The sequence below is a fragment of the Podarcis erhardii genome (genome assembly GCF_964252035.2).
Source record: "Podarcis erhardii genome assembly, chromosome: 2".
In the NCBI taxonomy this organism is placed as follows: domain Eukaryota; kingdom Metazoa; phylum Chordata; class Lepidosauria; order Squamata; family Lacertidae; genus Podarcis; species Podarcis erhardii.
The window spans coordinates 91109651-91135698 of NC_138498.1; the positions used below are offsets into that span (position 1 = coordinate 91109651).

The window sequence follows — 26048 nt, forward strand, 5'->3', positions numbered from 1 at the left end:
TGCCTACCCATGGTTTAGCCCATGATCTTCAACTTAAACACAACTTTTCAGACTTTATAGAATTTGCTCCCACTAGTGTTGGCCACCAACTTGGATAGCTTTGAAAGAGGGTTTGGCAAATTTGTGGAAGAGAAGGCTTTCTTCTTCTTCTTCTAGTGGCTCCTGAGCTTGATGGCTAACCCTGATGGTTGCATTTGTTCTTATTTGCCTTGTGTTACACTCCTTTTCCTTCGTGTTTTAATCCCTTCTCCTAACTATCAAATGCACCTGGAGGCACTGTGCTGAGCTAAAGCTTTGGTGCCCTCTGTTCAGTGTCTGGATGAGGAACTACCTGAGAAACCGATGTATGCAGTCTTATAAATAAATATTAAAATTAAATATGCATGCCTAATTTCTGCTTGCTTGCTTTTGCTTGTGATGCTTTGGGCTGCACCATATCCACTGGCGCTGCTTGTAAGAGATTAATCATAATAGTAAAAATGAAGGTCACACTTTTTCCTATCTATCCTAGTTTAGAAGCCTTTGAAGGACCTACCATTTAAAAGTCTCACATTTTTTAAATTAGTTGTCTAAATTCCTGCTCTTTATAAACTGAGCCATACACACACACACACACACACACACACACACACACCCCTAAAGAAATCAGCAGGCAGCACTATGTCCTGCAGGAGCAAAAGGCAGCTGTTTTCCTTTTTTGAAAGCAGAGCAGTCGCTAGAAGTCTCCTGCAAAGCGGCACTACTGTGCCCTGCATGCGTAATTGAGTCTGGACTGAGGCTCCACTGCTTCATCTTGCGGGTGGCAAGCTATAAAGCTGGCAATGCTACATCTTTTGCTCCCTGAAGCCTTTCCTTCTAACAAAGGGGAGGGGAAGAGAGCAATTTTTGCTTCGGTAGAAAGCAAATTAAAAGGGGTGGGGTGGGAGTTTCCAGCAAAGCGAAGCGGGGGGAAAGTAGACCCATTTGCCATCAGACTGAACAGCGTAACTCCATGAATGACAGCCTAAAGAGAGGCAGGCAGGTCGTTCACTTCACACCAGAATGTGATGCTATAAGCAGGAAGGTGAGTGTTGCTAAACATAGAATCACGGGGCTAGAGTGATCTGGAGCCGTCACATCTAGCCTCCTGCTTTGAATGTGTGCTGCAGTGTAATGTACCTTGGGAGTGGAGAAAATAATACAAAATCTGTAGCAGAGGGCAGTCAGGCAAGGTCAAGAGAAGCTGGTTGGCTTCTAACTTTTACCTTTGGAAACAAAGAACTGTATGGTAATTTGCAGGTTGCCTGTGGAAGCAGTGAATCACGTGGTGCCAAAGGTAAGATACGCAAATGAAATGCAAATATCTATGTTGGTACAGTTGGGGTTATTTGTATCAGTCTGTATGCAGATCAATGCCAATTCGTAGAAACTGACTCAAATTGCACGCTTTGTTCTGAACCTGTTTGCCTCTTTTCTCTCTCCTTTTCTTTTTCGCATGATGGATGGGTTTTTATTCTACCAAGGAGTAGCATGGCAGAAAGAGGAGAGAAGTGAGTAACTAAGGTTCACTGCCAGTGCACTGGATGGAGTAGGTCAAGCATGGGCTGATATGAGGAACATGCCGAGAGCCCCAGCACAACTATGTTTAGAAGCACAATTAACTTCATCTAGCAGGCAGCTGTGAGCATAGACACTGTAATGTAGGGTTGCCATATGTTCAGAATTTCCAAGACATAACCAGGATTTGGCTGTCGGAAACTGTGTCCGGACGGAAATTGCTGAAATGCCCAGGAAAATCCAGACATATGGCAACCCATGTTGGTAGTGTAGATTTTGGCATATTTCCTTTAAAATAGCTCAAAAACTTTTTTGAGATTTTGCAAAAAAAAAATCCATTGGAATTCCATTGGGATTAATGGCCCTAGTTTGCTCATTAAGTTCGTAGGTCTACTCTGCATAAAACTTAGTTAACTATCTGAGGAAACTCAGAGGCCTTCTTGGTAGTGGTGCCCGCCTTGTGGAACGCCCTCCCATCAGATGTCAAAGAGATAAATAACTACCTGACATTCAGAAGACATCTGAAGGAAGAAAAACTCTGAAGAAAAACTTCAGAGGGAAGTTTTTAATGTGTGACATTTTAGTGTATTTTTTGTCTTTGTTGGAAGATGCCCAGAGTGGCTGGGGAAACCCAGCCAGGTGGGAGGGGTACAAATAAATTGTTGTTGTTGTTGTTGTTGTTGTTGTTGTTGTTGTTGTTGTTGTTGTTGTTATCCATGCATTTCAGTAGAGAGAGAAAATTTGCAAAGATAAAACAGCATGTTATGTTCAGAATAAAAAACATTGTGTGGCTCTTTGGGGACTATACCACTTGTTCAAACTGAGATCCTACCACTTCAGACTGCAGCTGTAGGACCACATGTTTAAATTCTTTGCCATTGCCTCTTAAACTGCTTAAATACCTAAGCTCCACTTGAACTTAACAGGATTTACTTTTGAGGAAAAAAACATGTACAGGATTGCTCTCTTAGGAAACTAGCCTATTATGGAAAAAGTCTTTATACTGTTCCCAGAGCTGGCCCTGCTATCAGGCAGGGTGAAACCTCTGCTTCAGGCTGCAGAAGCCCCCAAGGAGGCATACCCACAGGTGCCTTGCCTGACCTGTCACATCCACTAGTGGTGGAGAAGTACCACCTCAACCAGTGCTGATTTGGTGTAAGATCGCATCCATTTGGGGAAGATCTCACCAAAAAAATCAGCACAATCTTGCCCAAAATTGGAGTTAATGGTGGTGTCAAGGTGCTGTCAGCAGCTCCTGGCTGGTTGCCCAGGAAAGTATAAAGACAAGAAAAAGTTTCTTACAGTCCTTTTTTATTTCAAACTTTACAAAGAGAGACTATAGAACACTGCCTCTTGGATAATGGCGTTGTCCCGAGTGCATCTCCACCCCCCTTCTCTCCCACTTCCTCTTTCATCATCATCATCATCATCATCATCATCATCATCATCATCATCATCTCCTCTATGGGTGCCACTAAGTGCCCTCTGTCTTCAAGCTCTTTGCTCTCCTACTTCTAAGGCTTGCTGGGTTCTGGGAGATGGAGGGTCTGGAATGCTTTCTAGTGACAACGTGTCAGCCAGCTGTTGCTCTCATGATTTCCCAACTTTCCCCCTCAACTGCCTCTGAGTCGCAACCTCCCTCAAACCCCCGTTGTAACTCTATACTGTCTTCCTCTTCCTCCTCCCTGGAAGGGTCAGGATGGAGAGGCAGTCTCCACCATTCCTCCTCTGCACAGTCCCTGACAGCGTGTGGGCACACACTCACACACATATATACTCTCCAACATTTCTCAGATGAAAATAGGGACATTTTCACCTGAGGAATGTTGGAGGCGATGTTGCCCCTTCAGCACCTGTGTTTCTGTCGCCCCTGCAGGAGTTCTCACTCCCCACAGCTGACCCTCATTGACCTCCCTTTTTTGGTGCCCCACAGCCTCCACACAAAGCATTTCCTACCAGAGAAAGGGCGTGTCCCACCACCACCACAGCAACGGGACACAAAAATACACACCCTCCACTGTCCTGAGAATAACCCTTAATCCTGATTTTATTTTATTTTGTTGTTTGTAAATTTTAGAAAGGGGCATAAGTAGACAGGGACGCACAAAGTTTTTTGTTTTAAATCAAGACTCCTTGCTCTCTGCTCTGCTCCCCCTTTCTTCCCGCCCATGGCAGCCCTGCCCTCTGCCTGCCCCTCAGAGCCAACACATCACACAGAGCTGGGCCTCAGTGGGGGCAGTCTCTCCTCTTTGCCCACTTTCCAGCAGCCATTACAAGCTACTCAAGGTAAGAGGCTGGCAGCGGTGGCCATGCTGAGGCAATGGGATGCTCTGTTACATAAATTTTTATTAATTTTCAACACAATTATACAATTTTATCCAAATTTTCACAAATTATCTCTTTTGGGACTTCCTTCAGCTTCTCTGGTAATCATCCATATTTACCTCTCAATTACACATTCCCTTTATTTGTATTACAGTTTGTCCTCCCTCCCCCTTCTATTTCTTTTTAGCAATACACCTCAGTTTTCACAGTGCTTCTTGAAATCCACTAGCGTTGTTTGCACATCACATACATTTTTCAGATATTCTACAAACTTTCCCCAGTCTTCGATGAACTTTTGGTCTCGCAGATATCTAATTTTCCCAGTTAGTTTGTCCAATTCCACATAATCTGTCAGTTGCATTCTCCATTCTTCTATCGTCGGTATTTCCTCTTGCTTCCATTTCTGGGCCAATAAAATTCTTGCTGCTGTAACTGCGTATTGGAAAAGTTTACAATCCTTTCTCCTTATTTCCTTTCCTGTAATCCCTAAAAGAAAAGCTTCTGGTTTCTTTACAAATGTGTATTTTAACATCTTTTTCAATTCATTATATATCATCTCCCAGAAACTTTTCACTTTCTTACAATCCCACCACATATGATAAAACGTTCCTTCTTTTTCTTTACATTTCCAACACTTATTACATGTCTTAAACATTTTTGCTAATTTTACCGGTGTGATGTACCATCTATAATACATTTTCATGACATTTTCCTTTAACACCATACATGCAGTAAATTTTAAATTTTCTTTCCATAATATTTCCCAATCATCAAACTGTATATTGTAACCAAAGTCCTTGGCCCAATGTATCATTACCAATTTAACTTCATCTTTCGTATACCATTCCAACAATATCTTATACATTTTTGATAAAGTTTTACAATCATTGTTTATTATGTCTGTTTGAAACTTTGAGTCTTTTTCTGCATAACCATTTTCTTTGGTGTCTTTTTTAAACATTTCATTAACCTGAAAGTAATGCAACCAGTCATAAACATAGTGGGATGCTCTGTTACAGCTGCCACTGCCACTGCCATCGCTTGGGACAAACGCTGGCTCATCCACCTAGAATGATATACCGGTATTCTGATAATGCAGCATTGCTGTAGTTATGTAATTTACAGATTTTTTTAAAAAAGCAAAGCTACTGGAGGAGGACTGGAGTGCAGAAATGGTGGCTGTGGTGATTTGGGTTCACCTTTAACCAAAACACAAAAGGCTTCATGGGAGGAGGCCTAATCTCTAGCCTTGTTTTTAGCTGACAGCTGGGAATGTTTCTTTGCTGCGCATGCTAACCACAGGTTTGGGGAGGGGGGGACAATATCAGAGGCATAGCTTTCTTCCCAAAGCCACATCTTGCTTGACTATCGGTCTCTTTCCTTGAAAAGAACAGTCTCAAACTGCTTATTTAAGGCCCACTGGATAAAATGCTTTTGTTGTACGTTTAATTGGAGTAGGCAGTCCATGGAATGTGTGCGAGGCGTGAGGAACAACATTTGGAGCAAAAAATAAATGAACAGCAGAATAATAAATGAATAAATGAAGTGACGGCTTGCATCCACTGTTGATTTAAATCGAGAAAATGAGTGCTAGTTGATTGTTGGTCAGTGTTTCATTAATATTCTGGTGAAGGAATTCTGTTCTCTGAGGAAAAAAATGTCCAAATGTAGAAGTATCATTGTCAGCATACAAATAGTTTGTGAAAGGCATGTGTGACACCAAAATGCCTTCACAATAAGGAAGATCAGATGAACCCTCCCCCTCGTGAACTAAAATAGCCCATGAAGCAAGTTGCAAGGCCATTTGGTCTAGTAGCCTCCCTCCCTGAGGCTACTGCACACATCTGCAGCAAGTGATAGAGATTGTTCACAGGACTCCATATCCCCTTCAGTACATTCTTTCAGTGTGTGTGTGTGTGTGTGTGTGTGTGTGTAGAGGTGCATCTGAAGCCCCTAAATAATAGGGGATTTGAATAACAGAATCTGGTTGCTCACAGGAAGCTCAGCTGTGAGGATGCTTAGAGAGCTCTTATACATTTCAAAAGCCCCTAAGGTTGTTCCAAAAGTTTAGATGGATTCTGCTGAATCTATTTGGCCCAGCTTCCAAGTTAGTAAACAAATAAGTGTCTGCAAATAAAAACTTCAAAACTACTAAGAATCTGGAGGGGAATTTCAGTGGGCTGGTGGGAACTCCTGCTTCACTTATCATAGGTACCAGTCTGAAGTCTCTTTGAATATCACCCTGGACTGATCTGTATGTCCTACCGCCTCTTCCCCATTGCATCACATAAAACCAGAGATGAAAATAAGAAGTGAAGGAGCATACAAATGCAAAATTGCTTTCATAATTTATTCAGAAAGAAAAAATTAGGGGTTGGGGTTACAACTTTAGGATTTTTGCAGGGAAGTCAATATAGAATTCAAATTTCCTTTGAAGTTGTCGGTCTCCCCCCACCCCTCACCTGTCACAAAACACTTGAAGGCATTTGGACTCTTCTAAACAGCATATAAACCCCTAAGAGCTGGATCCTGTCCCTTGTCTCTCTCTTGTCAGTAAATGCTGTAAACAGGAAAGCCATTTTTCATTAGCGCCTGACATTCTTTTATGTAGTCTGATTGTCAACACAAAAGGAGAGTAATTAAACTGCAGCTCCAATCCAGCCTAACAGATGGGGCTTTCCCCCAAAGCTTTTACCACACAACTAAATTGTTACTTCAAGAAATCAACATCTAATCTATTCACTTCAAAGAGCACCCATATCCCCCCCACCCCACTTTTCAAGCTACCGGGATGAAACTATCTCCTTGTTAACAAAGAAATAGGGAAAAGACAGGATGTGCAGCTGAACCAAAACATGTACTGTATGCTTTTCAGTTAAATTGGAGCGGGGAGGATTCCTGCCTAAATTAAATAATTAAGGGTGGGAGAAGAGATACCCAGGGAAAACTCAGAAGCATTTAGTGCAGAACAATATTGGGAAGAGCCAGAGAGGTAAATTGGGAAATGACTGTTGTGACTCAGAAGAATGCACAATGTACCCAAATGCACCCAAGATTCTTCTCACAGCACAGCTGTACTCCCCCCCCCACCGGCAAAAAGCTAAAAAAGCAGGCTTCTTAAACTCCACGGAGTTTAAAAAGATCTTTGGGGGATTTGGTGTGACAGCTGTTTAAGCAAACACTGTCACCAGGACTAGCAAAGGTTGTGAGGCAGATTACTCAATTTTGTGAGCTTTCTGACAAAGCCAGAAAAGTGTCACTCAGAGACATCGACTCCTTCAGGCATCTGCAAGGCCTGTCCTCATACCTCTCACTGTTCAAATAATTATATCTTGCCTCCGAGGAGATAATGTGTGAAGTGCCACACCTCTTTACCCTGGCTCTTGACACTTTATATGTATATTTGTGGGTTCCACCTTTTTTTGTGAGTGTCAGTTCTAAAAAACACACACAAAACAACTTTTAAAACTGTGTTTTATTTGCTCTAAACTGCCCTTTGACCAGTGCTATTTTTCTAGGAAAAGAGGTGCCAGAACTCACCCACCTCCCATGTTCTCTTATAATGGCAATGGTGTCTACCTGAGAGGTGTCAGTACTGAGTTCCGGTGTGTTCTGGCTGAAAAAAAGCCCTGCCTGGGACCTTAGGGTTAAGGACAGGTAATTAATAATAAGAACAATATTGGAAATGTAAAGTGTGGTTTCTGTTTATGTAATGAAATTGATCTTTACCTGGAAGGTGCAGTCACTTATCTTCTCCTCAGATCTTTGCTCACTCTTTTCACACAGTGGTCCAGGGAAGTGCAAGAGCTTTGCCTCAGGCCAATGGAATTTTTAACTCCTCCATTTTGAGTGGGTGAGCAGCATGCCACCTCACTATTTGTCCTAGAGCTGGCATTGCCAGTAGGCAGAGTACAGTAGTCACTTCCAACAGCTGCAGATGAGCTTCAAGAAAGGCCAGGAAATTGTCGATTATTATTGTGGTTTGTTTGCTTGTTTTTGCTCTCAGGGAGAGGTGCTTATGTCTATTTCTGCCTCAAGCACCAAAATAGCCTAGCGAGTCTTGGATATTATAGATGTCAGTTGGTGGTGTACCCATTTGCTGTTCTGCCTCAGGCAGCAAAACATCTTGGGCTGGTCTTGCATGCAGCAAAGGCACAGTGGGGATTTGTGTGGAGAGGTGTTAGCAAAAGGTAGCTGTTTCCCCCCCAAATCTGGACTCATAGATCAGATTTTGCTGTTCTTTGGGTTCTGGCTTTGCATTTTTCCATGCCTCTTAAGACACAGCTGTGTGTAGCTGTGCACATCTAAAACTAATTTGGAAAGTGGTCCTTGTTGAGTGGAATCTCAATCCTGTCTCTCCTGAGCTTTTAGTCCCTCGCTGCAAACAAGAGCAAAGCGGTGGCCTATTCCGCCACCTAATGGAAAAACAGATCTCCGCAGTGTTTAGACAGTAGCAGTATATTTTGCCCATGAATGACTCTGAAGGGCTGACTGCAGCCTCCGCTCCTCCTCCACCCCCCTCCCTCCACTCTGTCCTCCTGGATTCATTTGAGAGCAAACTTGTGGAGCAGCTGGATGTGTCACAGGGATTAAACACTCACCTGAAATCCTTGGATCATCTCATCTGGAGAAGGGTAGCTGGAAATACTACATTTTAAATGGAGAAAAGAACTCTACAGCCAATGAGTTTCTAAAAGAAAGGAATGAGTTAAAGGTAAGAAACAGGATTTCTTTGCAAATAGGAAAGTCGTGTTTAGCAACAACAGATAATATGTGCAAGTGTGTAGTTCTTATTTATTTATTCTCTCCCTTGATCTGCATGTACTGATATGTTGGAATAAACACCGCAGCTCCAAAGGGACTCTGTGAACCAATGAGCCAATGGCTCATTGTTGCATTAAAGTAAACTGGAGCAATCCATTGAAACAAACTGAAACGGTCCTGAGATTGAATGAGTGCCCTAGTAATACAGCAGCATTCTGGGAAGGGTCCAGCACTGAGAGGATGGCAGGGATGCAGGGTGGTGATTCTGATTTCTGGTAAAAACACATTTCCTTGCTTTTTCTGTGACTGCTTTAGGAGCCCAGGAGGAAGAGGGTCGAGTAATTTTGAAGGTAACAGGAAGACAGAGCTGGCTGCTTGGACTTTTTCAGCCCCAGACTTTTCCCAGGGCAGCTAAGCCTGCAGAGAGGGAAAAGCCACTCACAACTCTTCTCCATGTGCAAACACTAGTGAATGACCCGAAGGGAGCGAAGTGGAGACACATCTAGGAAAGAAAAGACCAAATGGGAGCAAAGGGGCGTTGCAGAAAAAGGAAAGCAGAACTGAAAGGCCTGGTCCCAAGGAAGGGAGAGCTGTGAAGGGGACTGCGGCTCACAGAGAGAGGCTCCCAGCCTCAGATCAACCTAGCAAAAGGCACTGGATGGGAAGCAGTCAGCCATGGATACTCTCTGCTTGTTTGCAAGTGACCCGTGGATCTACAACTGCTCCTTGAGCAATTCCAGTGTGGAGAACCAGACGTCCCAAAGCAACAGAACTCACGTGAAGCGGAATGAGAACGTTGCCAAGGTGGAGGTGGCCGTGCTCTGCCTCATCTTCTTCCTTGCCCTGACTGGAAACCTGTGTGTGCTGGCGGCTATCCACACGACCCGCCACAAGCACTCCCGCATGTACTTCTTCATGAAGCACCTGAGCATCGCTGACCTGGTGGTGGCCGTCTTCCAGGTTTTGCCTCAGCTCATCTGGGACATCACTTTCAGGTTCATTGGGCCAGATTACCTCTGCAAGTTGATCAAATACCTGCAGGTGGTGGGGATGTTTGCTTCCACTTACATGCTCTTGCTGATGTCCCTGGATCGGTGCTTGGCCATCTGCCAGCCTTTGAGGTCCTTACGTAGGAGGTCTGACCGGTTGTCAGTCCTCCTCACTTGGATGGTGTGCCTTCTGTTTAGCATCCCACAACTCCAAATATTTTCCATGCAGGATGTGGATAATGGGGTGTTCGATTGCTGGGCAAATTTCATCCAGCCCTGGGGACCTAAAGCTTACATCACCTGGATAACCTTGACTGTGTATGTTATCCCTGTGGTCATGCTGACCATCTGCTATGGCTTGATCAGCTTCAAGATTTGGCAGAATGTGAAGCTAAAGACCCTTCATGAGACCAATGTGAACTTGACCTCTAGGAATCCCCATAGAGGCACCCTCTCCAGGGTCAGCAGTGTCAAACTCATTTCCAAAGCCAAGATCCGGACTGTCAAAATGACCTTCATCATAGTCTTAGCTTTCATTATGTGCTGGACTCCTTTTTTCATTGTGCAGATGTGGATTGCGTGGGACGAAAATGCTCCAAAAGAAGGTACAGTCTGCTCTCCTCATTTCCTTGCCTATACAAGCTGTGTGCAATGAGTATAGAGAATTGCCACCCAATAATTTCTTTTTTTTAATTACAGAGGTATCTCAGTTGAGCTCATTATCAAACCAGCTGATCTGCAGTGCAATGTGAAATAAGATATGCAAGAGGTATTTCAGCAACAATAAATCAATAAAATAAATCGAGACATGTTAAGATGGCATGGCAAGAAGACCAGCTTGCTTACTTGCCAGAGTGGGGTGGAGAAGGTTGAGATGTAACCCTGGGAGACCTTGGCCGTTCTTTATGTGACCTTGGGTATGTTACATGGTATCTCTCTCCCTCACTGCCTTGCCTGCCCAAATGAGGGACTTGGATGTTTTGAAAATGAGGAGCAGGATAGTAAGGCATGTGAAGAAAGAATGAGCAGCAGGAAGGAGAAGAATGCATTTATAGATCTCTAATATATTATGGGCTTCTTTATTTGTTTGTGTTTTTTTAAACAGGGGTAAATGGTTTCCATAAAGCAGTATAAAATGATCATAAGAAAACACTGGTATTCATAAGAAAATACTGGTGGATTCACAAAGACACTCTGGGTTCACCCTGAAGTGAGACCAAATGATAAAAAGAATTTTGTGAATGGGTGGCCAGCTTGTCAGTGACTGGGGAGTTTAAAGCTGAATGGAGGGCTGACAAGGAGGTGTCTCCCGTGCTGTGAACTGAGATGACCAGGTGCGTCTTCTTGAGCAATGACAAAATTACAGCGATTGGGTTCCTTTACTGAAACTAGTGGTTGCTCCAGTTTCCTTTTGCTTGTAAAAGCTGCCTCTCATCTGCCCACAAAGGTTGGTATAAGTGATCTCTTAGCATATAGATAGCATATAGAGAGTGTCTGTGATCCTCCCTCTCCAAATCTTAATTTGCCCCTCTGTGTCAGGGAGGAACTTTATGTACACAAAGCCTGGAGGTTCCAGGTTGTTCCTCTGAAAACCACTGCCAAAAGCTAATGAGCACATTAGTGAGGGGGTCAGTGGACCTCACCCCGGGGGCTTGGTTCAGGATTAGAGCTATGAGGGGAGACACTCATTGCAATAGGAAACACTCACCTCTCTCTAAATGGGTTAAGGCTACCTTTCAGAATTCTTAGCCATGTAGCATTTATCCACCGGCAGCACACAGAAGAAAAACAACAACACTCAGTAGAAAAGCTACTCAAGGCTATCAACTACCACACATGTGTGCTTGTCGTTTGATCAAGCGGCAACTTATGTGTGTGAATGATTAAACACCACAGACAGAACTCACATGTTGCCTCACATCACTGATGTTCCCATGTAAAGGCATGGGGGTCTCCTGTGGGTTCAAGAGTGATCATACAGGTGGTCAAAAGCATATTCTGCCGCCCAACCTGAACCCCTTAATGGGACATCAAGAACTGCTCCAAAATCAGTGTCAGTTAGGAATGAGGGGTTTGGAGTTATGTATCTAGAGCACATAGTTGGACATTTCCAAGGCATTATATGCACACACACCCCTAAAAAAAATATCCACCTGTTAAAACTCAGGGGGTGGGGAACAATTTCCTTGCAAGTGAATATAGGCAAATGATTTAACACTAAGATTTGCTGGGGATGATGAAAGCTAGGTAAGACTGGATGCTAGTTAGCTGTCCCTCTCTGTACTAAGAGACCCGTAAGGTATCTTCCAGTTCTGTTATTTTAAGTTTTCATAACTGATGTCACTTTGACAGCCGTAATATCACATACACCTAGCTCCTGTGGTCTAAACTTGGTTTCTTAAGCCAGGAATTCCTTGCGTGTCTAGTCCAATCCCCCCCCCCCATTTTCATCTTTTTCTTTTCAACCACAAGCATCACTAGGATACTGCAAGTAAATGGAGGAGTAGCAGAGTAGAGTCTTGCTTAACACTTTCTCCTCTAACCATTTCCCCATTCAAATCTTTTCCCCAGTTGATTTTTTTCCCCCTTGTGGGGGAGAAGATACATGCGCTACTTGCTTATTTGAACTGAGAGCCGATGCGCTGTGGGTGACTAGAATGATAGGTTTGGGTGTGAAAAACCCAGATTCATCCCTTAGCCCATGAAGCTTACTAAGGAAGGGACACTTTTGCCAAGAGACTTTCTCTTCGCCCAAAGCCTATTTAGGGGAAGAGCGTGATATGAATGCAATGAAATAAATATCAATGCCTATGTCTGAGTACCAAGTATTGAAGTAAGATATTCTCTAGTCTTTCTTTCCTGCTACATACTTCTAAAACTATATCCAGAAATCAAACACCTTCTGCTTGTTGTTATCCTGGAAGCCAAAACCCAATTTTGGGGCAAGTACTCTTTGGTGAAAGAATCCCAGCAGGGCTTTAACATTGCAAAACATGCAGTGAAGAAAAATGTGGAAACATAATCAGTAAAACATTTTCACAGGGTCCTGAATCCCTATCAAAAGATACTGCTTTCTCCAACTGGCATAAGCCACTGGCCAGCCAAGGCACAAGCCGTCCTGGAGCAGTTGTTCAACCCAAGTACTTGCATAACACAGACTATGTTTATTGGGTGGGGCTTCTGTGACAATCATAGCCTTAGCTCTATCCCCACAGCATGCCTTGTCATGATTGGGGAGATCCCAGTCCTTAGCTGTATGCCCGAGGAAACGAGAACCAGATTGCTACAACCTGTTAATACCTGTTAATACTTTCAGAGAACCAAATGCTTCTTGTAAATAGCAACAAATGTTTCCAATATCTGGTCTGTTTCTTTCAAGCATCACAGGAAGACTGAAAGGTTTTTTGTCAGGCTGTCTGAAATGATTATCATTGTGTGCATACGCTGCTAAGTGAACCAGAGGGACCTTTGTCTTATTCTTTACTGAGAGCATTGTTTGAAAACTTTTTGCAAAAACAGAAATGGACAACCACAACTTTATCTGCAAAAGGTGACAGAGCATAGAAAGCATGGACTAGAGAGGAAACAGTAGGTGGCTAAGAGGAGTGAGAATTGAGGAGTGCAGAGAAACCACTTATCTCTCACCAGAGATAACAGTAAAATGAAAAGTGTGGACCAAATTCAATTGGGAATAGGAGTGATAAAAGGAATTAAACACTTCCTGGTATTATATGTCACCTTTTGAGCAATGTTGCTTCCCCCACCCCCATGAAGTTTCCTTATCTCTGACAAGGTGTTTTGTTAGCCAAAAATTCTAACAGAGTCCTAAGCTAAATGTTTCCTTGAAATGTTTTACCAATTATTCCAGAAGTTAACAAGGGTGCAGGGCAAGGAAAATGGGGTCTCTTCATCTTGTGGTTGGCCTTTTACAGGGAACAAATCAAGGGCAAGGAACTCCTCACTTTTGTCATCCTTAAGGCACATGAAGGACCAATGCCACTTTCAGAAGAGTTATTTCAAAAAAATGGACCGAGGCATCACTGTGTGCTTGCGCAAAATATATTGGAATGAGTGAGTGGCAACCTAGAGACTTCGTTTGGTCCTGAGTGGCAGCCTGCTGTTCTAGCTAGTTCCCTCTAGAAGTGAAACAGGGGATAAGTTCATAAATCTGGGGCTGGTTCACACATGCGTTAACTTGTTTACTCACCATCTGATGACTCACAGCTGTAGGTCAAGGCAAGAGTTTGCTCCCGTGACAGTTTTATGAAGGATACTAGTGTTCAATCCTGATCTTTCCTAATCTGGTAACCATACTTGTCTCCATTACACAGTTTAGTGAGAGCCAAGACACCCATGGAGAATTTTGCTGCTTAGAGAAGATTAAAAGCAGGGAGAACCTCCTGGCAAACTAGAATCCAGATGTTGACAGACACTTTATGATCTGTCATTTCAGCTATAACCTAAAAGGAGAGACATTAACAATGCTGCACTCGGGAGCCTTTGGAACTTTCATGAAACTTAATTGCTCATTAGACTTTCCTGACAAGTATTCTTTAGCAGTTCCTATTCTGTTGAAAACTGATGATGAGTAAAAGCCACATATGTGGCTTATTTTTTAGGTGCTTTCTGGACCACAAAAATCATAGATGGCTTGGTTGGTGCACTGGGGAAAACCCCCCCAAAACTAAAGCAATGTAACAAAAACATATATAAAATAGTTACATACAATTTTTAGGATCAACTGATACTACCTACAACTTTTGTGTGTTTTAGAAGATATAGAATTTACTCATACAGGAAAAGTATCTAAGAAGATCATCACCTAAAGAATCAACTTAGCTTTCAGGGGCTCCGTGCCCTGGACCAAACACTAGATAATACTACCAAATTCTATTGACAATTTAGCTAGTGAAACTGCCTAAAATTAGCTTTCGGGGACTATCTGCTCTTTACTTCACTAAAGACATGTGTCGATCCAAGTGACTGCTGGCATTTGCATTTTCAATGGGAAATGATTTAAAGTAGGGAAACAACCACTATTGTTTCTTTGTCCTGGTAGTCGTAGTTGTATTTTGAAATCTGTTTTGCGCCTAGCGAGACATAATATAATTAAGATACACAGAGTTAATTTATTTATATACGGAGTCTGCGGCTTTTACATCATGCCCAGTTTTCTTCCCCATGCCCCCCACCCTCCCCATCTCTGCTTGCTTGCAGTTTTCTTAACTATCAGTCTTCCATCCTTAAAAAGAGTTCCAGAAAACTTGAAAGCTTGCGTACTACTTTGTGACATTTGACTTGGTCCTAATAAAGGTATTACTCTACTATGGTTGTTTGTCTAGAGACGTGATGTATTATGTGGTGGTGGTGAGTTGTTCCTTCAGTGCATCAAAATAACCCACATTGTGTGCAGAGTAAACTGAGGTGACATGTTGTTGATCCTGTATTTTGCCTGTACTTGCAAATATCGTGCTTGCAAAGCCATTAACTGGAATTCCAAAGACTGTGTTTCTAATTTTTTTTGCAAGAGGGGAGGATATTTCAACAGGCAATGGTTATAAGAATGTGTTTATTATGTGCTTTGTGAATGGATGGCATGGACCACCCCACTGCCCACTGTGTTCCTCTCCAGTGTGGATGCTGGACCAGGGCCCTGGTTAGCAGGGCTTGCTGTTGGAAAATGGCTGAGAGGTAAATTTATAGCCAGAGAAGACATGCCTCTTTCTCCTCCCTGATAGGACAGATAAATAACAGCTGGGGGAGAGATACAACTATTCTGTAACTGGAACTATTGACAGTGATGCTTTAGAGTTCCTTATAACTGAAGAGAGGGCAGGGGAGAGGAACATCAATGAGCCCGACTCATTCCAGTGAATACAAAACCCAGTAGAGAGAAGGTGATCAATTCTGGCACCCCTCAGGTGGGCACCATTGCCATTATACGAGAATAAGGGAGGTGTTCATTGGAAGTTCTGGCACCTCTTTTTCTAGATAAACAGTACTGGGAACAATCCAGTGGTTATGGCTATTGTACTCTGGAAGAAAGGGGTTGGGGGCATGGGCGCAGTGCCCTTTGATGTACCCCTGCCATATGGAAGCTCAACACAGTCGATAGCTATTGTTTTGCTTTCTGTTGCAAGTTTGCAAGCTGATCCGTTATAATTACCAGTACTTAAATCCATATTACAAGAATATGAATCATTCGAGGAATTAACGCAGAGAGGCGAAACGGTCAAGAAGAAAGATTCCTAAGACTGCCGTCTGAACTGTGGACTAAATCCCACAGATTTACCAGTAAGTCACATGGCACACGGTGACATTTTCAACAGAGACAACAAGATTAGGATCACGCAATAACTTTCATTACAGCGCTTGTCAGAGGCTGATATGCATTCAGTTGGAAAGGTGTATGTAAAGTGCAAAAGCTAACAATCCACCAAGCGAAGCACTCTGATTAACAGAGGCATGGCTGGGTCAGGCGTTTGGAATACAAAAACCCATTTGAGAAAGCAGCACGATGAAAAGTTTCCTAATGAGCAAAATGTTTATCTTCCAGCCTCCAGATGTAGAGCTGTAAAGAGCTTTTCTGGGCAGAGTTGTTGTGCCCCTATATTAACAAATGTGCGTCAGAAGTCTTGATACCTTTCCCCCCTGGACTCTTTCAAACATAATAGCTTTTTGTCTAAACATTTCAGATTGCTTTCCCCACCACCACCACGCTGTAGCCTGCAATAACCTTTGACCCAACCTCACACATACATGTGGGTGTCTCTATACATCACAGACACAATGTGGATAGCCAAGCTCATCCTGCTATCCAGAGAATGATTAGGACAAGGTTAGACCCCAAGCTATGTCAAATTTTAGAAGTCCCCAGCTTACCAAAAAATAAATTAAAAAATGTAGTATCCCAACAGAAAGAGCAATGAAACTAGAACCCTCCGGGTCCCTTCCAAATCTACAATTCTATGATTCTATAACATAATAAACATTTATATTTACATATGTACTGGTTCACATGCAAGGATGTAATTAAAAGCTAACAATATAACTTAAAACATGTATCTTTCAATAAGTCTATTTGCACATGAAATACCTTTAAATGAAAAAAAAAAGCTTGTGGGTATCTTAGCCTATATGAAAACTTAATGTACAGTAACACAGAAAAAAATTGCACACACAGTTTATCAGTTACTAAATAGAAGAGACAGCGCAACTGTGTGTGGCCTGCTTTATTCATACCTTTGTTGTTGCTTGAACCAGAGTTTTCCTCTGTATTCCTCCACCCCCACTTTACCCAAACTTCTGCTGCTGTTTAAAACAGCCACTTTTCCCCCTTTCAGTGTATTGCCCTTCTCACTGTACTGAAACCTTTCTGTTTTCCATTTGTCAGCTACCTCATGTGAGAGAGATTAAGAATGTGGAACCCTCAAATATTACATAGTACTATACTCAAACCTCTGCCATTGTTTAAACCACCATTTTCCCTCTCAGTTCATTTCATCCCCTGCTTTATTCAAACTTCAGCTGTTGTTTTAAAACACCACTTCCCCCCTCTCAATGCTCATCCCTTTTTGCTCTAATACCATGGCCACTGCTGTTGCGCAAGCTGCCTCCTCTTTTACCCCCCTCCCCTGACTTCATGCAAATCCAGGATTGTGATGCAGCACAACAAATGTTTTAATTGGGGGTGCATAATAACAGTCTTACATTTTATTTATATATGAAGAAACCTAACCTACTACATTTACTATAAAACCTATGTAAACCTTTGTAAAAGGAGCTTGCCGGATATGAATCTTGCCTTGGACCCATAACATTGTGTTTGTCAGGATATTGTGCTATTTTTCTTAGTTACACAACTCATATTGAATAAATTAGATATTATTGCAAGTCTAATGAAAATGCATGAGCAGTCTCTGACCATTTGTAGTGGACCAAGCAAAAATGGGAATGAAAACCCTTCCTCTTATGGGTCACTGTTATATTAATATACATCTATCTAAGTTAATTCCAAGCACTCTAATGTCAGACTCATGTGACTAAGAAGAGGCAGGACTATATATCTGACTTTTAGTGAATGGAGTTGCCATGGACAGAAGAAATAAGCCTGTTTCTTTTCTCCCATGTGAAAGGAAAGATTGCATTCACTGGCAAAGATAAAGGACAGCACCTGAAGAAAAACCTGCCTTTCATGCATGCTGCTAGGTGATTCAATCTTCACTTAAAGGGGTTTGTGTGTGTGTGTGTGTGTGTGTGTGAGAGAGAGAGAGAGAGAGAGAGAGAGAGAGAGAAGTAAAGTGGTACCTCGGGTTAAGTACTTAATTCGTTCCCGAGGTCCGTTCTTAACCTGAAACTGTTCTTAACCTGAAGCACCACTTTAGCTAATGGGACCTCCTGCTGCTGCTGCCGCGCCACCGGAGCACGATTTCTGTTCTCATCCTGAAGCAAAGTTCTTAACCCGAGGTACTATTTCTGGGTTAGCAGAGTCTGTAACCTGAAGCGTATGTAACCCGAGGTACCACTGTACATGCATGCATGTGCAATGCATTGCACAGGCCCAGATACCCAAAGATCCCTGTAATATGCAAGCCCTCTGTTCACACGAACACATACCACTCAAGGCATTTTGCTAGCAATAGCTAAAACCATTGTTTGCTTTGTGATTTATTACACTTCAAAGGCAAGACCCCACATGAGCTCAACATACCTCTTTCTTGGCAGATATAGGCCATCTGAAGGGATTTATTCAACAATGAATATGGGTCACCTTTAAAAACAAAACAAAAACATTTTAAAGCAAGCAGGACCATGGCCCTGGCATGTCTAGCTGTTGTAAGGGTATGCCTGAGGCAATCAGTTACGATATTAAATGGCAGCACTAGAAGGGTAAGCAAACACAACCCATCTGGCTTAGCCTCCTGTCCAAACAGGATGGCCATTTGCTTGGCAGCCTCTCACAGATCAGCCTGTAGAATCCAAAGCACAGTGTTGCTACTGACAAAGATTCAGTTGAGGCAAATGAATGGGCAACCTCCACTCCAGGGGCATTGTGCCTCTGGAAACCAGTTGCTGGGATTCACAAGAGAGCAGAATGCTTGCAGGCTTCCTGCAGGCATCTGCAGAGCTGGCCCAAGACATTTTGGCACCTGAGGTGAACTGCAAAATGGTGTCGCCTGCAACCTGGGAGGAGTGAGTGACTGAAAATCTGCACTGGTAGAAAAGGATGGAATCAAATCACACAAACATCATCATCATCATCATCATCATCATCATCATTATTATTATTATTATTATTATTATTATTATTATTATTATATTACTTCATTACATTTATATGCCGCCCTATACCCACAGGTCTCAGGGTGGTTAACAAGATAAAATTACAAGATAAAAACACAAAAGACATAATCAAAATATAAACAGAAACAGCCAAACAACCTCTCCAAAACACATAAAAACAGGTAAAAAGAATTTTAATTTTGTAAAAAAGATTAAAAACACAATTAAAAAGCAGTTTAAAAGAATGTAAATAGTACTCTCTGTTGGGCAGCAGCAGTCTTAGGCCCTGCCTCAGGCCTGGTGGAGAGAGGTAGGAGCAGGGCCCTCAGACTCTCAGCAGTCTGAAAGTTGATCTCAATGTCCCCAGTTATGCTTTTTGAGTAAGACTGGACCCTGCCAAATCAGACCTCACAGAAAGTGCAACTAATTCACGAGTTGGCAAAATGTCTGGTAATTTTAAAGAGTAGTTAACGAACGGGAAAATTCCTCCAGCCTTTTCCATTTTTTCCATCTAGCATGCAAAGGGAGTGATTCTTGCAGGCATTATTTCCTTGAACATTGAACAGTTGAAAGCAATCATATTGTAATTACTTTTCAGTAACGCTTTTACAGCAGCACAAACAAAAGAATAGGCCATAAATCCTATGAGACAGTACAAACGCAGTTGTAAAAGTTTAGTATGATTAGTGCAGTGCCAAAACCTGACCTCCAATTTCCTGAAAGCAAAGAGTAGGGCGATGATGGGGAGGCTTCATTTTACTTTGCACAGAATGCTCTCTCAGTGGGTTATTTTCACTCACATTTTATTACTCACATTTTACCCTAGTATATGCATTTTTACAAACATTATTTGGTTGGAGAACCGTATCACAAAATTCAGGTAAGTGTGAATTTTGAAAGAAAGTTGTGCTTTGGCTCACATATCATTTCAGCAAGTGCAAATTGGATTGACTTGCCTTAAATGCAAACTGAATTGAATTTCATCCCTAGTTCAAAGTAAATCAGATTTTGGAGTTGCTTTTATAGTCCAACTGTTAGAATCTGAAAAAGATTCGAGCTTTCTGCTGAGTGAAACGTTGGAGAAATCTATGCCTAAAAATGACATGGTAACTGGCTGATTTTTCTCTCAGTAGTAGCAATGGATTTTTCTATTTTCTAATTTTTAGAATCATGCAGCATCTGTAGTGATGGGGACTTAGGCTTCCACACGACCTGGAACCACCTGCAATCAGGTCTCATGAAAGCTTTTGCGTTCACAGCTTTAGGCATAGATGCCTTCTCCTTGAATACCTTTGCCCTGTATGTGGAGATGCAGTGGGGGGGGGGGATGACTCAGTGCACATCATGTAGGGGTTAGTGTGCAGCCTCACTTCCCCTTTGTGTGTTGATTTAACATGGAGCACTTGGGCAGGATTTTAGTGAATGATAGTTTCTTGCTCTTTCAATGTATGTATGTCAAAAATTGTCATCTGAGGTGGATCTCCTGGTGCTGCCAAATGGTTTACCTCTTCTACACAGTTACCATGTTCTAGTCACTCACCCAGGATCATATCATATTTTCTTGCTTTCCAACTCTGTAATGTCACTGAAGTACTATAGGACGTGCTGGGCTGAAGGAGGGCCAAAGCTGGGCATTTATAACACCTTCCAATTTGTTTCTGACCCTCCTGGCATGATAGTGGGAATATGGGCCCTGTCCCCCCAGCAAATCATGCTGTAGCTAAAACTTCACAGAACTGTGCACTGTTTGTTTACTTGTCATGCCTTTCTCCCCTACAGAAGTGGCATTCATCATCACCACCCTCCTAGCAAGTCTGAACAGCTGCTGTAACCCCTGGATCTACATGCTTTTCACAGGCCACCTTTTCCATGACCTTTTGCGTCGCTTCCTCTGCTGCTCCTCTCGGTACTTAAAATCTCGGCAAGGATGTGACCTGAGCGTTAGCAGGAAAAGCAACTCCTCCACCTTCGTCTTGAGCCTCAAAAGTTCCAGTCAGAGGAGCTTCACTCAGCCGTCCACAGCGTGAGGAGGAGAAACCCAAGTCCTCCAAGAACTGTGCCACAACGAGATGGGCAGACTGGCCTTAGCGTGTACATACTTAAAAATATGAAATAGAGGTATACAGGAGTGTTTGGATGTAAATACATATATACATATATATAATATATTACATAAAATATATTAAAATGTGTGTATGATGTGCAGGGTACTCATTATTTAAGGAGCAGGATAGCAGAAAGACAGCTATCGCATAATAGTAGTTCACAGAACGGATAGCTCAAGGTTCTAGTGCTGTATTTTTAAAAGACACAATGGACACCACAAGTCATTGAAGCCATAAGGCAACATCTGCCCACAGATACAAAGTGGAGGACAGCTCCTCTCTGAACACTATTACAGCATGGATCAGATAGAAGTGGAGGCGTTTTAGGAGACAAACTACACTTGCAATAGAATAACTATCTCCCTGCCCCATATTAACTTTTCAGGCCAGGGGGTGAGATCAAATGTGGAAATGCCCACCACAAAATGAACTTTCAGATAGAGATGGGTTGATCAGCCTAAAAATGCTCCATGCCATTTATTCATGCCCCCAAAGAGCAGTTTGCCCCATTGCATTTCAACGTTAATGTGTATCTTTTTTAAAAAATAAAAAAATCAATGCAGAATTAAGACCTTTTTTGATTTGGTGGTCTGAGCAAGGGAGCTACCTTTATTATTATTATTATTATTAAAAAAATTAAAGACAAGTAATTGCCACTTGGAGAAGCTTGAAACCAAATGACTCCTGGAAGTGATAGGGGCATCATAACACCCCATTGCTCACAGACTTCTAAAAAGAAATAACTGCAGCAAAATAAAAGCAAAATGGCTGTCCCCAGGATTTGTAGTGGAGACACATTTCACCAGCTGCCAGCACTGTCTCATAACTAAACGCCACTGCATGCTGACAATCACAGACTGCAAGATATTGACTACCAAGATATTGAATATTATTTATTTTGTATTTATATATATACCACTTAATGCCAAAAAGGGAGGGGGGAAGCTTCTAAGCAGTTCACAAAGTTTAAAAGCAAGTTATACGAACTGTTAAGATATAAATATTCATAATTAAAATACACAGTTAAGAACAGGACACTCAGGTTAAGAAATCAGGTTAAGAACATAAACTGATGCATCTTCAAAAGCTGTTAGAATGCCAATGCAGATGGGGCCTCTTATATTTCAGCAGAAAATTAATTCTTCAACATCAGTGCTACTAGTGAAAAAGCTCACCACTGCAGTCCCAACAAACTGACGGTCATCAGACTGTGACCAGGCTAACCAGGTTCCCTTTTTAAAAAAATAAAAATAAAAATCTTAATGCCCTTGCCAGGCAGTGGAAGGAAAATCTGGGTAAATCTGTTTCAGAGTTGTTGGGGGCTTTATAAGTAAATAGCCCTGGCTTGGTGGCTAATAGGCAGCCAGTGCAGGTTCTACAGTACAGGTATGATATGTATCTGGTAAGGGCCACCACTCACTGCGTGGATTGTGGCCTTCTGCAGTAGCCACAGACTCCATACCAGCCATAAGAGAAGCCCTACACTGTGTACATTGCAATAGTCTAAACATGAGGTTACCAATGCATGAATCACAGTAGCCAACGTATCTTTGCCAACCCAAGAAAAGATAGCCAACACTGATTGGTAGGTGGTTTTTGCCCCCTGCGATTCCATGGACAACTATGGCTCCAAGAACTGTTTACCAGTTCTTTCAGATTGAGTATAGCCGGCTCCCTCGGCCAGTAAAGCAAGATGACGGCCGCAACCCCAGAGTTGTCCGCAACTGGACCTAATGGTCAGGGGTCCCTTTACCTTTACCTTTACAGCCTCATCTAGAACAGTCAAAGTCCTCAATTCTAGGAGCTGGGGGCTATTCACCTGCAGTCTCTCTCTCTTAACAGAGCTCTGGTTCAGTTTATTCATCCTCATCCAGCCCACCACTGCATACAGGCACTGGTTCAGCTGCTCCACTGCCTCTCCCGACTCAGATTTAATTGAACAATAGAGTTGGCTGGCACACTGATGGCACTGAGCCCACTTCTCCTTATGACTGTTCCAAGCAGCTTCCTACAGATGTTAAATAGCCTTTTGGGATAACATAGTGCCTTGCAGCACCCCACAACTGAACTGCCAGGGTGTAGGCACTTAGTGCCCCAATGCAATTCTTTGGGACAGGCCCTGTAAGTAGAAGCAAAACCACTACAGAACAGTGCCTCCAACCACAAACTCGCAGAGAAAGTCCATGAGGATACCATGGTCAGTGTGGTATCAAAAGCCACTGAGAGATCCAACAGAAGCCACAAACATGGTTGCACTTCCTCTGTCCCTCCCCCAGAGAAGGTAAAATATAACTGGATGCCAAAAACAGCATTCAGAGAATATTCAAAGAATATCTGAGCATCCATCAAAACTGCAAAGGAGGATTTTCCATCCAAACTGGATTCACTTCTAGAGATTCTCCACCTGCAGTATCCATATCCCATGTTTCCACTGCTTGCATCCATTTAGTTCTGCCACTTTAAGGCAAAGAGCACTTTATATTACAATTCTATGCCATCTACTCAGATATAAATCCCACGGTGTTTAATGGGGCTTGCTCCCTAGTTTTAGGATTGCATCTTTAGTGGCTGGGGATAAATCTGAGGATATCTTAATTGTTGTTTTTAATCTGCATTTGAGCAGCTTTTCATTTTTGCATTGTAAATGAGCCAAAAGGATGGGGTAGGATAGACATTTTAAAATTAAATCATGTTAATAGCAATGAGCCTAATTATCTTGTCTGAAAGGAGAACCCCAGCAATGCTTCAAAACAGATGTGAACACTGGCTGGCTGGCTGGCTGGCTGGCTGGCTGGCTGGCTGGCTCCAAAGTACTGCAGCTTTGGGTTATCAAATCAGTAGGATTTGATTCCGACACTTTTCTTTTAACCTTTTAACCTTTCTCTTAGTGAATGGAAATCTGTATGAATATTGCATAAGGTCTGAGCCTATAAGTGCTCATTTGCTTGACAAAATGCATTGGATAGATTGGCAAGAAATTCCCTGTCTTTTTCAGAGCTTCATCAATGTGAGAATACCACTGCGAGTCAGGAAAATCAGCGGTGTCATTCAGGAGTAATTCCACTGAATAGCATTAATAGCAGTAACAATTTTCAGGCCTAGTCTTACATACTGATGCTTTTTTTTTTTTTTAAGTATCCTGAGAATCTTTATTAAATGTGGAAGTTGGTCCATCAATTTCAGTGGGAGATCTTAAAGCAATTTAAACATTTGCAAAATTAAAGCTATGGGTTGGATACTGAGAACCATGAGCAGCAAGCCACAGAAAGAAGCTAGCAGAAGGGGCCTTTTCTATTCATTCATTCATTCATTCATTCATTCCTCTCTTCTGCTGGTGGCCTGCAAAGTGTCTCCTGACAGCTGGGGAACCTTTCTGAATGGCATGGGATGGAGTAGGAAAGAGGACTGGCCAAAATCAGGCACAGACACCTTGAGTGGAGCTCCGCCCATTCCATGCTGTTCAGGAGGGTCCTCCTACTGCTCTCTATAGGGGGGAGGAAGGAAAGGGGCAGTCTGTGGACTTCCTTCCTGACAGTAGTTCTCAGGATCCATCTCGGGATCCATCCAACACATTGTTCTAAAAATCTTTACTTAAAGTCGTGACTTATTTCATTGTAGATAAATTTGATAAATATTATGTGGCTATAACTTCATTGCTGTGTAACTCATGCAAGTACTTTAAAGAAAAAAAAAGATTTTATGTAAATATTTGGTTGTGTTCTTTAATTTGGAAACATGGCAAATAAAAGAAATGGATGGAAACCCAAGAAAAAACAAACGGCAAAGCATATGTAAATATAAAACCGTAATGCACCAAGCATACATTACACCATGCCTTATTAAACAAGCACTCATTTTTGTATTTATTGAAACAGTCATATGCTTATGGTCTTTTTATTTTCCCATTAAGATTTCCAGGTCCTCTGCATGCAGAGAAGGTAAAATGGTAGTCCTTTGACTATGGTGATGGCAGGGGGAGAGTATGGGCAGGGGAGAGCAGTGAAGAAATGGGGCAGCGGGCAAATGGGGCAGGAGTTATTGGCTCAGTTGTCTTAGAGTTTTTAAAACTATAGGATCTCAAAGTATTTAGTTCTGTTTTACAGAGCCTGGAAATCAACGTGGAAGCCAAGTTACAACCAACATTGAAAAATGTTGCTTGTTTGACTTGAGATTGAGGCTGGACCAAATAAGAAGAACCAAGTGACAGTAGTAACTCCTAACTCTGTGGCCTAAGGGTTGGTTGTAGGATTAAAGGCCCCCATTCTTGGCATAGTACTACAAATGCTGCTGTTGCTGTGCAAATCCTCTGTCATGGTTCCTCATAACAGTCAATGGACACCAGAGAGGTTAAAACAATAAAGCTACTTACTGGACAGAGCTCAGAGGGTTAGGATACAGATGGGCAGCTTGAAAAGTAATGACAGTGTAGTCCAGCACTGCCAGAGAAGGAAAGGAGATGGAGATGAATAGGAAAGATAACATAGGGAAGTTCTGACAGCCAGAGGAATAGTCCATTTGCCTCCGTAAACTACCAGAACACCTGGACCTTTCACTTGCTGTCATATATACTGTTACCGCTACTACGACTGTCATCAGTTTTAACAGGCACTTGGTTTAGATGCCAGGTTGCTATCACAACCATAACTGTTCTTCATAACATGTTCTCCTGGAAACACAGTGGTTTATGAGCTCCATTTTCAGGCCAACGGCCTATTTTGCTTCCTCCAAGCAACCAGTCTCCTCACCAAATGGCTACTACCACTTAAGGGGAGGACAGGATTCCCCCCCCCCCCGCCATTGTTCCTCCTTCCATGCCACAAACACAATTCTTCAAACTAAACAAGAAGGTCCTTTATCAAGGAAACTCCACAACTGGAAACACACTGAACAAAAAATATGGACAGGCATAATTTAGGTCCATGTAAGATGTGAAGAAGGGACGCAGGTGGCACTGTGGGTTAAACCACAGAGCCTAGGATTTGCCGATCAGAAGGTCGGCGGTTCGAATCCCCGCGATGGGGTGAGCTCCTGTTGCTCAGTCCCAGCT

At 42.5% G+C, this 26048-nt stretch overlaps 1 protein-coding gene across 2 annotated transcripts; it reads left to right on the plus strand.

The window, feature by feature from the left end:
- The first annotated feature begins 968 nt into the window (after positions 1-968).
- Positions 969-24877, plus strand: OXTR (oxytocin receptor). Of its 2 annotated transcripts, none has more exons than XM_081849392.1 (3): positions 969-1315; positions 8941-10219; positions 20676-24877. In XM_081849392.1, exons 2-3 carry the CDS (start codon positions 9301-9303, stop codon positions 20921-20923), a joined length of 1167 nt encoding a protein of 388 aa, XP_081705518.1. In that variant the 5' UTR covers positions 969-1315; positions 8941-9300; the 3' UTR covers positions 20924-24877. The 2 variants fall into 2 exon arrangements, with proteins under 2 accessions (XP_081705518.1, XP_081705517.1); XM_081849391.1 differs by lacking the exon at positions 969-1315 and adding an exon at positions 8384-8575.
- The last annotated feature ends 1171 nt before the right edge of the window (positions 24878-26048 follow it).